The sequence below is a fragment of the Numida meleagris genome, chromosome 1 (genome assembly GCF_002078875.1).
Source record: "Numida meleagris isolate 19003 breed g44 Domestic line chromosome 1, NumMel1.0, whole genome shotgun sequence".
Classification (NCBI taxonomy): Eukaryota; Metazoa; Chordata; class Aves; order Galliformes; family Numididae; genus Numida; species Numida meleagris.
This window is the reverse complement of record NC_034409.1, coordinates 70,122,494-70,136,799: the sequence shown is the minus strand read 5'-3', so window position 1 is coordinate 70,136,799 and position 14,306 is coordinate 70,122,494. Positions and strand designations below refer to the sequence as shown.

The 14,306-nt window shown below is 39.1% G+C and overlaps 1 protein-coding gene across 3 annotated transcripts in view; it reads right to left on the bottom strand.

Moving 5' to 3' along the window:
• Positions 1 to 14,306, bottom strand: part of PARVB (parvin beta) — a 58,956-nt gene that overhangs the window by 6,234 nt on the left and 38,416 nt on the right. For all 3 annotated transcript variants that reach the window (XR_002437321.1, XM_021392760.1, XM_021392755.1), the window contains exons 7-12: positions 11,707 to 11,765; positions 10,057 to 10,076; positions 8,257 to 8,318; positions 6,962 to 7,030; positions 4,844 to 4,945; positions 1,574 to 1,646 (exon numbers count right to left, since the gene is read on the bottom strand). Coding sequence is in view for 2 of the 3 variants with exons in the window: in XM_021392760.1 (XP_021248435.1) it covers positions 1,574 to 1,646; positions 4,844 to 4,945; positions 6,962 to 7,030; positions 8,257 to 8,318; positions 10,057 to 10,076; positions 11,707 to 11,765 (385 nt within the window). In the remaining variant the exon portion in view is untranslated. The remainder of the gene's footprint in view (positions 1 to 1,573; positions 1,647 to 4,843; positions 4,946 to 6,961; positions 7,031 to 8,256; positions 8,319 to 10,056; positions 10,077 to 11,706; positions 11,766 to 14,306) is intronic.

Here is a 14,306-nt window from a genome sequence, read left to right as displayed (position 1 = left end):
GCGGCTGTCAATCATGAAAATATTTAAAACATTCCAAGAATTTAAAACTTTCACATCCTGTAACAACTCCTTTAGAGGCTAAAAAATTAATCCAGTACAACATAGGTTTGCTGCAATAACTCAGCATCAAGTTCTGCTTCAATCTATTGAATTAGTCTGGAAGAACAGAGAGCAGGAGTTCTGTATGCTCCTCTTTTTGTATATCACAGGTACAAAGGTGCACTAAAACATCAAACAACCTCTTTCTTGGAAGCACCACAGAAAGCATGGGCTAAAATTAATTTAAGAGGCATTTACAAGACAATTCCAACAAAAGGACATGGATTCATCTAACACGTTTTCCAGCCTATTTAGGAAAGAATAATAGATCAGTTCGGCATTAACAGAGAATACTATATTCACAACTGTCTGCAGCCTGCTGGAGTCTATGACAAAATAAATCCTTATTCTAAGAAATATGTATTACATGACTGTACTGTCAAGATGCTGATCCTACAGAGGATTTGGTGAAACTACAGTGACAAGCAGAGCCCAAGACAGTGCTGTCTTGCCCAACAGAGTAGCTCAGTTTCCAGTTTTACATGAAATACCAGCCACACACACAAGCACAGTAGCTAACAGCTGTGATCTATTGCTACTGCTAATGGCAAAGGAATACACACAAACTCAGCAGCAGCAAAAAGCAAAAAGGAATGGTCAGTGAGCTATTATAATAGCTAATAATTAAATTTTCAATCAGTAAAACACTTAAACATGCTCTGCTGCTTACTGAATCCATGTACTTTGTCTGGAGCAAAAAACGATCTGCTACATTGTAGCTGAGAATTTGCTCAATCAAATAGTGTTATTCTGCTTTTTCTATCTGTTGTTGTTTCCATAGAAATAAATTGGAGGCATTATTTTTGGAGTGATCTACTCCAAATGAGGACAACAATAATTCTTCTTCACTCAACGAAGCCCAGGGAAGCCAAAAGGTTGGACACCTGTGCTCTAATACATACATAGGAATAAAAACTGCTCAATTAACAGTTAGAAAGTTTTTGTTCCTCTTTTTATTCCCAATGCAAGCAACAGTGCAGACCTCATCATTAATTAATTTAAAGGTTCAGAGACTTCAGAGTAAAATCTCAGTTTTTACACTTGTTCAGTTCTGATTCCCAAATCCGCATAAATCAAGAAGAGTTTGTTACCAGATCTCCTAAAGGAGAAAAGCCTTTCAGTTATCTGACCCCAAGAATACAAACTAACTGTAATAATTATGAGAATTACACCATGAAAAGCTCCTGCTTGGACTGCGATCGAGAATACCAGTCAAATTTATAACATAGCACTGCACAGCTCCTGAATCATTTCCTAAAACTTGATATGCATATTTCAGTAAACCTATTCCAGATAAGAAACACAGGTCAGTATACACCCCAGACAGAAACAATGAATCCTTTGGAAAATTGTCAAGGTACACATTACAGCTCCGCTTTTTAATACTACTCTGTTGTCTTGAATCGAGTTGCACTTGAAAGGCACATGCTATTATGTCTTCAGTGTGGTTCAAAGGCACGTGCCATGTCCATACCTTCAGGGCGAGCTTTTGGTTTCTTGAGTCCTCCATCTTGCATCAGCTCAAAAGCAAATGAAACATTGTGGACCTGAAAAAAAGAACTATTTAGAATCCTGAAGTTAAACAGGCATTCTAAAATCTTTACACAATTTTTTTTAAATGTTTTACTCTCTCTACACTTGATATATAAAATGATAATTCTATTTAAATCAATAAAACACATCTACAAGTTTGAGAATGACAGAAAGTACTTACGAGGGACTAAGAAAAGAAAGCTTGTGTCACTATAGGGCAAATACTGACTTTTTCATACACAGGAAGTAATTTCAGAATTCCAAGTGTAAAAAGACAACTGGGTACCACGTGAATCAGGAAAGTACATTAAGCCCTGATTACAGTCTTTATGGCAAGGCCAGAGAGCTCCCAGTAACATCTGGAACAGAGCTGTGTTTTGAGGAGCTCTTTCTGCTTGTACCCAAGCTCAGTATTTCCAACTACAAGGCAAGAAATCAGTTGCCACCCTGGCAAAAGGAATGTAACAGAAGTGACATAACCAAACAGAGATGACAAAATACACACAGGTGTGTGAGAAATAAGGACACAAAATGAAATATTTCTGATTAACATTAGACTTTTCTGCATTATTATCAGCTGTATTCCAAGCAACACGAACATCACATCATCAAGGAACAAGGCATCTTAGTGCTTTACCTTCCTCTACTTGGACAGTGATAAAATTCGAATCAGATTTCTCAAATAAAGGTAAGTGAAATGCTTTGTGGTGGCAGTTCCTGAGTAGACTGATGTTGCAAAATGAGCTAGGCACAGCTGTGCAGAAAGGCAGACAGCTCCCTGAGAAAGCCTCCATGGACCACACATGAACATAAAGTCAGAGGAAAGAAAACAGACAAAAAGTAAAAATACAAGAAAGAGGAAAGATTAAAAGAAGATGCTCGTTGAGGAGTGAACATTATGGTTTAAAGAGATCTGCACAGCAGCTTTCTCTGCCATGTTTAATGAAATATAAAGAAGTAATTTGGATTATGAATTGTGTGCAGTTTTGTCCCTGTGAGCGACAGTTTTGGAGATGCACAGCAAAAGGGAGAGATTTAATTAAAGCTACTCATCTTGGAAATCAGGGAGTTCTGCACACAAAGCTCCCCAGCAACAAGAATGAAAGTCCCCTTTCACTGGCATTTATTGCTCATGATTTTATTAATCTTTTTACCTGTTCCAATTTCCCCTCATTCATTGTGACAAAACCAATCATTTTTCAGATGAAAATATTTTTTTCCCTTCCCAAAAGACAGAGTTTACCTCTCGCACTTCGATTTACAAATCCTCTTTCCTCAAAGCAAAGTCTTCACATAAAAACAAAACATTATATCAGGAATACTGGATAACACCAATTTAAACCATTAACAACAAAATCTTGACTGAACAAGCATTGGCTACAACTTAGCATCCTGCATTTCTAAAAAGGGGGAAAACTCAAGCTATTGTAATAAAAAAGCAAGAGAAAGATATAAAGGTGAGCTTGTTTAGAAGGTAATATGACAAGATTTTCCCACTGCTCTATCAAGTGCCTGTGCATTATACAATATTCAGAATTATTTAATTCCCCTCCTATCCAGAAACTTAACATTTAAAGAAGCTCTCTTGCCAGACCCTGATTTCTTGCCTTCAGGGAACACCTTTAAGCTCCCGAACAATAACTAGTTACCTATCAAGGATGTCAACAAGCCCTATGTAACTTACAGAACTAGCATGCTCAGTACATCAGTTACAGGCTGAGTCTGTAACAATGGTCATCTGGTACACTTCCATTTACTCCAGCAACACGGAGATGATCCACTCAGGGAAAGCTGGGTTATTCTATCAATGACAAGTCCTGTCTCTCAGGGAGCATTACTGCTGCTGAAGAGTGCGCTGATGTCATACAAAATATAAACAAGCCTTCATCTTACAAAGCTTTTCCAATCTTCTAACTTCATACAATGTTTCCTGACCTAATCACCTCTTTCTCCAGTTCAGCCTATACTAAGACAAGTAGTGTCCCCACTACAGAACCCCACTACAGAACAAAAAGCAGGAGACAAATGAATTACTCCAGCACAACCAGGCTCAGAGTAGGCGCTGAATATATCTATATACGTGCACAAGTCCAGGAACAACTGCAGAAAGAGGCAAACTTTTGGTTATGATAACAAAGTATGCTTGCTGTGTTAAGCACTCTTTTCATCACTAATGTTAGGAATTACACAGGACAGTGGAGCTAAAATCAAGACAGCTATTTTGTTCCCTTCTAGTTCTAATACTCCGATTCAGACAATCTAAGACTTCAAATAATCCATTGTTTTTCCACAAAATTCATTTTGTCAATCACACCTTACTAAATAGAAGGAAACAACCAAAAAAACACAAGCTAGTACATTCTCTCAAAAGTTTAAGTTGGGAGTGCTGGTAATGACCCTGACAGATCCTTCCCTGGTAGGATCAGGGCCTCTTAGCCATCTTGGCTTTTTATCAGCTACAAAACATGTTATCTGTGAGCTCTCAACACACGGTTTTTAACCCCAGGTCAACCAAAGACCATGGCCTGGGTATAACCTCTTCTACTACACTGTATCAAGCCTATCAAATACGTATCAATTACTGATATTTAGTTTGTAGAACCATTACATAAACTACAGAAGAAAGTACTACTAGGTGTTAGGCAACTGACACTAATGAGATGAGGGGTTGGTTTTTAGGGCTGACTTACTCTGTGACTTTGGGAAGAAACTCTATGTCAATACTAGAGTACAAGGATGCAGATGAAGTAGAGCTTCCCATCTCTCAACTTTAGTCTTTCTTGCCTATTTACACAGTAAACACTAGGCAACGCCAGGCATGAGCTCTGCTGCCTAACATAATCAAGCATCCTTGAGCACAAAAAGACTTCAAGCTGTACTGCAATTTAATAAAACACTTTGATTATGCAAAGTATTATACAGCACAAAGATTTGTTGATTTATTGATCATATTATCGATTTATTTCTTATAGATATTCATGAGTTTTATGCAGCAGATGAAGCTTTCTTGCTTAACTATGGGGAATTTACACATTAATTTCATAAGCGACTTCTAATGATATAAAGTATCGAGTGGTGAAGCCAGTGTACCTTTGCCACAGCTCCTGAAGGTAAGAAAGTATTTACTGGGCACAAAGAGAAAGGACACAATGACTGGAAAATATCACGTGGTAACAAAGCAAAAAGAATACAACCTGGAATTTCTACCTACCTTTTGATCAAAACTTTCAGGCGTTAAGTAGAAGTTGTGAAGTGGAACAAAATAGTCCTCAAGGAGACCCATGAGCAAAACCAAATAAACACCATCTGCAAACTAAATAGAAATATTGGTGACATTTCTAAGTGGAAGCATCTGTTTTCAAATAAGCACTCTCAAACAAGCAGAACAATTAATGCTTGGTCCAAATGATGTACATTAATTTCTACCACTGTTGTTTGCTAGCATAGAGGCTTAAGACAGTTTGGGAGTCAACTGACTTTTCCCCTCGTTCAAAGCAAGGTGCTGATGGCAAGTGCAATACATATATATAGGATACAAGGCTTTATCCCTACATACAGTAGCATTATTTTGTCAACAAAACAAGCCCATCAGCTATAACACTAACCCATTCAAAAGCATCTGTCAACTAATATTTAAATCACTTATGTACTGTAAATAGTTCCAGGCAGTAGTAATTAGAAACAATTTACCTGGGAGTTACGTACAATTGGCACTCCTTAGGGGTGCTGAATACTGAATCTGACTAGGCAGGGGCCAAACACAAGATCCTCATTTATTAGGCTATTGAAAACACTGGGGTGTTTCTTGCTTTTGATTGCTTTAATTAGAAGCTCACTTTAAAAATGAGCTTTTGCTCCTTTGACTTTCTTGAAGAATCTTGCCAACTTTACTACAGTATTTAACAAAGCTTTCTCAATTAAAAAAAAAAATACAACCAGACTTCCTGGTAAACACGATTCCACATTGTATACTTACAGTCCTAGTTGCACAGCACATAATAATTTCAACTGCAGTCCCCCCTCTCAAGTCAGGTATATTCGATATTCAACACTTTGCCTCTAATCAGAACTTTAAATTAGTTCTGCACTGTCACAGGTAGGAACCTTAACTTCATAAAAATTTGTTTCAACTCAAAACAGACTCTTCACAGTTTCCATAAATACTAACTACAATAATAAATACTCTCAGCAGTACTGTTTCATTTCCTACCAGACAGGAAGACTACTTACTGGCTAGTGGAGGAGGGCAGATGCTATATATTTCAAACAGAATTCTCAGTTGTGATCCTGATACGGCATCCTCTAACCTTTTCAAAAGTAAATTGCTGGATACTTCCAAGGCATTTAGAAACAATTTCTAGTGGTAGATCAGATCAAGTCATCCATTTATTTCAGCCATAAAATATCAGCAAATGACAGGTACTAAACCAAGTCACTCAAATCAGCTACCAGTACTCCAGGAATAATTCTCCAGATGTTGTGCCTCTTTTTTTTTTTTTTTTTTTGCCAAGACAATAAGGTAACCTTCTCTCCACAGCTCAGTGAACTCTAGAAAGAATACTTGTTTCTGTTTCTAAAGCTCAGACAAAAATCCGATCTGAAAATAGCTTAATTTGACCTCCAGAGTAAGAACTACCCCACTGACACTAAAATTCACACTTACTTAATTTTTCCAAGCATATTCTGTACCCAGTTTAGTGCTAAACAAACTAACCTGGATACCAACAGCAGTCAAGCCACTGCAGTACATGAGCTCAGAGTTGCTAATCCACACTGCTGAGAAGTGCTCACAGGATAAAGAGGACACAAAGGCCTTTGTGGCAATAGCAAAATTGTTTCCAGTCCCTCTTTAATGTGATCAAAGCTAGCACTGATACCTCTGTGATGAACTGCATGCTGCAGGCCAGAGTCATCCTGAGAGCCCCAGGCAGCCAGCTATTAAGAGCTTGCACCAGCTCATTAGGAACCCTCACTGCTATAAAGACACAATCCACCATCCATCCATAACTATAGCAACTGCTTTACAGCACACCACTTTGATGCAGGAGACAAGCTGCCCTGAAATCCAGGGTATTTTACAGTCATTAATATGGTCATAGTGAATATCCAAGAATTTCACCTTAAAATGCAAATCGACAGCAATATGAAGCATATGTAAACATAAGTAAAGGTAGCTAACATCAGTGAATGTCATTGCTATTTAAAAGATCCTAAAAATTAATGTGCCCAAAGAGAAGCAGTACCATAACACGGTCTTATGGGGTAAGGGCCTACCTATATTTGTCATGTACACAGTTAGATAACATTAAAAAAAAAAAAAAAAACTTACCTGAGTTTCTAACTCCGTTACTTCCAAATTCAGTTTATTCAAGTGTTTGTTCACAAAGGTGATCAGAGACTATAAAACACCAGAACCAGTGATGTTAGAACTAAACGTGATGCCTATGTGAAAGGGTTAATATACTGTTTTAAGACATTTTTAAGCTTAATAAATACAACTGTGTGCTATCCGCTTTTAAATAAATAAGTACATAAAAATGAAAACACTGAGTGGTATAATCATTTTTGTTGCAACATAAGCCAGAAGTCACCAGGTGGTGCTATTACACACTTGTTATCTTTCCTAGCTCATCAAGCATAATTCAGTGTTGTGAGAAAAAGCTGTGATGGCACTGGTTCTTTTGCAGTTTCTTTGTGAAGCTGAGGTCAGCAGCAGGAGCATTTACTGCCCACCAATCTTTCCAGTTTGTTAGAGAATATCCATTGAGTGCAAGGCACCAGCAGCACTCAGCTAAGACTCCCAACAGATGGTACCAGCAGCGCACAGTTCTGCACCCACCTCTGTTTCTAGAGTGATGTGCACTTAAAACGGCAGTCACGATTTAACCTAAATCTGTACTATGCATTTTTATTCAGACATGTAAAATCCTGCTTAGCCAGACAGGTGCTAAAATATCAAAGCAGAAATCTGATAGCCTGCTTAGAAGGCTTTCAAAAGAGACAGACACACAGTTGGAAGTTAACATTTCTGTAGCACAGGTAGACCTATCTTAACTCTCTATCAGCTTTAACAACACACTTCCAGGAGACTTTTTGCCACCACCTGATGCTCATTATCCTTCAGCTCAGCCTCTCCTTGCTGGAAGACATTTGGGGTATAAAAGCATGTACAACTGTCCAGACAGAATGATCTGGATCACTGCAAATATTCTGCACAGTGGCTTTTTCTAACCCGCACCACTTTGATTGAATCAGATAAAGAAGTAGTTGCTGACACAGTGAGACAACTACATGAAGCACTGATCTTCGGTAGGAGGCGAATGATGAGCCTTTGGCTGCTTAGGGGCAGCCAAAAAAACACCTGGCTGCAAACTAAGCGTCAGTGCCTCTATCAGCACTACACAGAAGAGCCTAGGACAATAAACAACAGTAATGAGACAAGAGCCTTACTGAAGCTGATGAATCAAAGTACCACCTGTCTCTGAAGCAGAAATCTTTTGCGCATAAACATCCTTTTTATTACTTTAAAATTCTTTTCTTCCACTTTCAGATTTCTCTGGATATCTTTCCAAAAGAGAGAAGAAAACAATATAGAAAATAAAATCTGAATTTTATTTTTCTTACCTTTTTGACGACGCTGAGTTTGTCCGGTGCATGATCAAAGAGTGTGTCAAAGGCATCACGCTCTGGTTTTACAGGAAAAAAAATATTAAAATGAATACACCTCTAATAGCCAAGTACAGGAAGTACATTATGTTTCATAAGCTTAAGGGCCTGTCTCAGGAAGATGTGTAACAGAGACCCAAGCTAAAAATAATCACCTTGTTTTAGTGTCTACCTAAACACCAGAGCAACCGCACTATAAATTTCAGGAGTAACTGCAAATAAATGTATCATTCACCGACTGCCCTTTCTTGTCCTTCATAATTGGTGGACAAAATATATAAGTGGAAGAAAAAATAAAGCGAAACAAATATTGAACGGGCCCCAATCATATCTTAATCAATGAGACACTGAAACATCACCTGATGGTGCACTACAGCCATAATCATAGCTACGTTCGTGCCCACAGGTCAGCCTCAAAATCAGATGTTCATACAGTTACCTTTATTCCTACTGGTCGTACCACTGACTTCAGTAAAGCTTAAAACTGAACACGTAAGTAAAACCTGATTCACCGCTCTATGAAGAGCAAAGCTTACACGCAGTATAAATATTTAAATCACTGTAGAGCAGTTAGACGTTACCATTGTATAACGGCATCCGATCCAAACTAAAATCTACTAACATGAAAAGATTCATGCAATATTCCACTCAGTGGCACTTCAGGGCTGACAAATTTTCCAAACAATGAGTTGTTTGGATGACATTTTAAACTGAATTGTCATCATCAGGTGAAACTAATAAAAAAACCCTAAAAATCTAAACAATTGCATTTGTGTTTAAAAAGAAATCAAAAACAGTTGGATTAGGGTGCTGGTTTTAAGCTGTTTAATTTTTCAATGTAGTTTCAACAGTTTTCCTATATTCAAATTCTTTTTATTTACAAAACACATTTTAATAGATTTATGTTGTTAAATAAACATATTTATTTTCCAAGTTCCTTCAGTATTTAAACACATGTTATTTAGTTCCCTGACATTACTTATTTTCTGAGTACTTAATTCCTTACTAATGGAGGTATTCTACAATGGAGGGAAAGGGTAGTGTTCACATCTTACGACTGGGAAATTGAGAAACTAAATGACTTGTCCATTACCACACAGTTCCTCAGAGAAAACTCACATCTCTCCAGGGAATAGTAAGCAATGTAGTGCTGCTAACTAAACTAAATGTAAAAAGAAAGAGAAGCCTCTGGGAAGCATCACTAGAACACTTAATTTTTGTTTAGAAGACCCAATCTGTGGTTGGTAAAGTCTGTCAAATCTGATGAACACGGAGGAGAGAAAGTACTGTATGAAAAGGGATTAGGACCAGTGCCTGCAAGTGGACAGACAGATAAACAGAGCTTTCTTTGCACTCATACCACGTACCTTTGCTTCATTAATTTCCACATGTTCATTTATATTTACATTAAGCAGTGACACTCTGAAGAAGGTGTAACTTACTGGTGGGTGCTGCAAAGATTTTTGCTTGCAAGCCACTAATAACAGTAGTAGGAAATATTCCCCTCTGCAGCATTTTTTACTATTCATTACATATGAGTGAAAAGACACCAACAAGGATTAGTCTGAAAAACAAAGGCAGCATACTGGATGATCTGATTCTAACCCTTATGTGTGGAGTAAGAAAATCTGACCCCACAACACATTCCAACCCTGTGGCATTGCTCAATCCAGTGTCTTGATCTCACGAGGGAAAGCAGAAAGATTTCTGTGCTGGATATCAATAAATAAAAAATTCAGAGACAACTTTGTTACTTACCAAATCTTCCCATCATCATCCTGCAAGTCAGAGAATTTATAAACATTGTGTTAGTTTATGAATAATCACTTTCAAAAGACAAGACCATGGGCTTAACCAGTCTTTTCCTGCAAGATGCCGAGGGCTAACCACTCCTACCACATCAAGAGGCTGGGCATGTTGAAGACCTGACTCAACATGCTGCAGTGTCCCCAGCAGACCACCAGTGATGTCAAGGAGATACATTTGAAAGGAATGGAAATTATGTTTTATATAGAACTGTGATTTTTAATGCATCACTGTTTTTATGATGAAGAGCGAATGAACACACATTTCTGTGGACAGTTTTCACTTATGTAGTCAGTAGAGACTATAACACATAGCTCAGAAGGAGTAAGGCTATCTATCTCACTTTAATCTCTTTTATCTGAAGAATGAAAACATAAATCTGACTATAAAGTAAATAATACTGCCACATGTGAATTATATACACAGCACAGTGACATCACCATGCAGATGTTTATCAACAGAGCATCAGGCCCTGATTTGCACAGAGGAATTTGAAAGTATTCAATTAATGTTGGAGTCTGCTGATTACTGCATTTTCTGTACCTGTCCAGGTATGCAACACATAAAACAGTAACCTCTTTTTATATATTATTAAGTAACTTAGCAAAACACATGCATGAACACACAGTAGGAACTATAAACATCTTTCTTGCTAAAAAATGTCCAAACTACCACACAGATTCCATCTTACAAACCACATCAGAAGGAGAGGACAAGCTAACTACACTGTTCAAGAGCATAGGAGGGAGAGGAGGAATTTTGGCCCACAATACAGAAGCAGAGCTCAGATCCTAAAAAAATGCTATGGATCTTTAATGTCCACACAGAGATGTTATGATCTCATTTTTGAATGTTTCCATCTGAAATATCTTCCCCACTGAGCAAGCCACATGGTACTTCATTTATCTTCAAAGTCATGGAAAGCTGAGCCAACTCCACAGGGAGCCAATACGCTGAAAGACTGAAGGAGGGCTCCTGTAACCCCTTTTAGAAAAGTTGACTTCAGGCCACATGAAGGAGAACTTCAGCTTTTATTTACAGCCAAAATGCATGTCTTGCCTTTTCCTTATAAAAAGAAATGTAAAAGCATAAAGCAGAGTAAACCCACTGCAAAAACTGGAGAGTGAAAATGTATATTTATTTATTTTTATTGAGCTCTAGCCCTCAGGCACTCTATGAAAATAAGAGATCCCATCTCTTCTTAAAACATTTTCAGAGTATCACTTCAGTTTTGAGTCGTTGCCTTGCCTCAAATTAATCTACCCCCAAAATATCTGCACTGGACCTTTACTTAAGAGAGGCAACATCTCCAGACAGAAATGAATTACGTACAGTGACCTGAAGACAGAGGAAGAAAGACCCCCAAAAGTGTCACTTCCAATGAGGTACCCAGATAAAAGCTTTTTTGATACAAGAATGTCAAGAAGACACTGTTCTCCTTTGTAATGTATATACAGAGACAAAGTTGTTTTTATACAATTAAAAAGCAACACATTAAGGAGTTTGTTAATTTAACAGGGGTGAGGACAAGATTATTTTTCTGTTTTGTCTCTGTGAAAAATTCCACAGATACACATTCAAACTAAAGCATTCTGTGCTTACTCTGTCGTAGTTGTCAGCTCCTCTGTAACGTGAGTTGTCTGAAGAAGGCCTTCACGTTTCTGGAAGTGAAAGGAGGGGGGTTAGAAATGGAGACAGCATTATTACAGGAGAAGTTCATTAGAGGCTCAGCAACATTCATCATCTTTCAGTATCCCAGAGGAGAAAACCATGTAAACTATGTTTGCTAAGGCAAAGTTTTTTAGGGGTAGAGGTGAAACAGCTGACACAGAAGGGCTCACTCCTACAACAGTAGCATTTATCAAACTGACAGTCAAATGAGTATTTAGGATATGTATATGTATTTGCAGCCAATAAACTCACTAACAATTCTCTGCCTGAGATCAGAGTCAACACTGTGCCTGGAACACACATTAGAGAGTTTGTCAGCCTCATCTAAAACACCCCAGGGTTACTTATTTTAGTCAGTGTCAACCAATAGTTTGACACTACCGGCAGCCTGGCTCTCAGGAGAGGTCTAGTGCTAAAGAACAGACTGCTGTCCCCTGGCCAGGGCTCTTGATGTGCTGGCAAAGCCCTCAGTGCACAAAGGAGGCTCTCAGAGAGCAGACACATTACTGAAGACACCAGACACACTCCTGCCAGCAGTCACCACAGAAATGTAGGGAGCACAAAAGGCCTTAGCAGTGTTTTCACAACAGACAGCATCTCTCTGTTACTGGACTTTGTTTCCTTCCAATAGTTTTCTGTACGAGCTAGAACTCTTCAATCCAACAGAGACTTAGTATATGCTAAGTACATGCTTAGTATGTGCCATTTGAACCCAGCTTCCTCAGCTCTGTTAAGACGCAGCCCTTCAATGCAGAGGTACCAACTCTCCAGAGTTTTGGCATGTGGCACATGCCTCTCTGAGGGCCAAAGTATTTTTATCTGATTCAGAAAAACTTCTCAGCATCTCTCTTCACTGAGTCTATGGGCCCCTTACAAAATTATGGCACACAGCCTTATGCTTAAAGGGTAAATTTCTTCCTTCCCTTCTCTACATTAGAAAAGCTGACATCAGGAGCTCAAATATCAGCAGTCATCTAGGAACCAGGTCCTGTCAGAATGACTGACGACACAGTTAACAATGAAAGCTGCTAGCTCTGGTAAGCAGGGAAACCACCAGCCTCAGGCACAAGCTCTGCACATACACCATCTCAATCATTTTCACTAGCTGAACCCCAAACAAGAACTTATGAGGCAGAATAGCTTTGAAGAGAAGCACATCCTTCCCCAGAAGCAATCTAAAATAAAAATTGCAATAAAAAAAATCAGTAACAAGAATTCTTTCCTTTCTACTCCCTATTCAACAAATGAGGGCAGCGCTGCTTTCCCAAGCCACCCAGAGAGCCTGGCTGAGAGCAGAGTGGGAACTGCTGTCTCCCACCATTGAGGTGTGGCAGCTCCCTCCTGAGCCTGGCCCAGAGCTGGATCCAGCCCTTTAGCCATGTCTTCCCAGCACCTTGCCTCCATATCACAAATACACCTAACTCTGCTCCCCCGAGGGAGCCATGGGAACGGTGCCGAAGGTTTGGGACAGAAAGCTAGGATGACAGCATGGGTGGAAAAATGAGGAAGCATCTGACAGGGCAGTGTTTTCTTGCATATGAAACAACATTGTCTTTCTGCCATCCCACCGAGACTCTGCTTTACTCGCATCAGTTTCTGGATCTTTTGGTCACTGTGTGCCCTGTGAACAAAGCCTCAATAAGAGGTGACTAGTGAATAATGCCTCCAAACTGCTGATGAGACAGAGGGCTGGATACCCACGCTGATTCCCCAGTGGGTGGAAATGGCAGCACTTCTATGCAGCTCTCTCAGGGATAGCTGAGCACACGCACAAGGCTAGGTCTCTTGGCCTTGCATTCCAAAATGAATGTCATCCATCGATAAAACTAGGATTGTTTGCACAACTGCCACCAGACACGTCTTCTTCATGCTGCCTTGTCTCTGACCTTTCTTCAACTCAGGCTACAGAGGAATTACTGCAAAAGTACCTCAGATCTCCCACCAGCACCAAGGTGGGACATGCCACAATTTTAAAAATGAGGAAAAATAGGAAAGCTGAGAGCAAAAGATGGCAATTACTGAGCCTTACAAAAATAACCAGTGGGCAGGGAGCCTTACAATTTTTATACTTGCTTCTGAGAACGTTTTTGTTTTCCTGAATTACAGTATTTCAAATATCAGGAGACAGTCAGAGGTAAGAAAAATCTCAGGATTTCCAATTCTCACTGGAGCTACACAATGAAACCACGAAGTTTCAACCCTCCTTGCCCTCATTAAGAAGGGTTGGAACAAAAGGGAAACACCGAGTGACACCATTATTAAAAGAAGTACAATCTTAAGACTCTTATCTCAGTACTTCAAGGACCTGTCAACAGGATCTTAACTAAAAGACCCACCTAAACTCTTGCTCTGCTAGGACACTTATATAATTTGGATTTATGTTGCCATGCTCACATTTTCTATTTTACTCAGGAAAGAAAAGGAGGAAAAGGAGGCGGAAAGGAAAAGGAGGCGGAAAGGAAAAGGAGGCGGAAAGGAAAAGGAGGCGGAAAGGAAAAGGAGGCGGAAAGGAAAAGGAGGCGGAAAGGAAA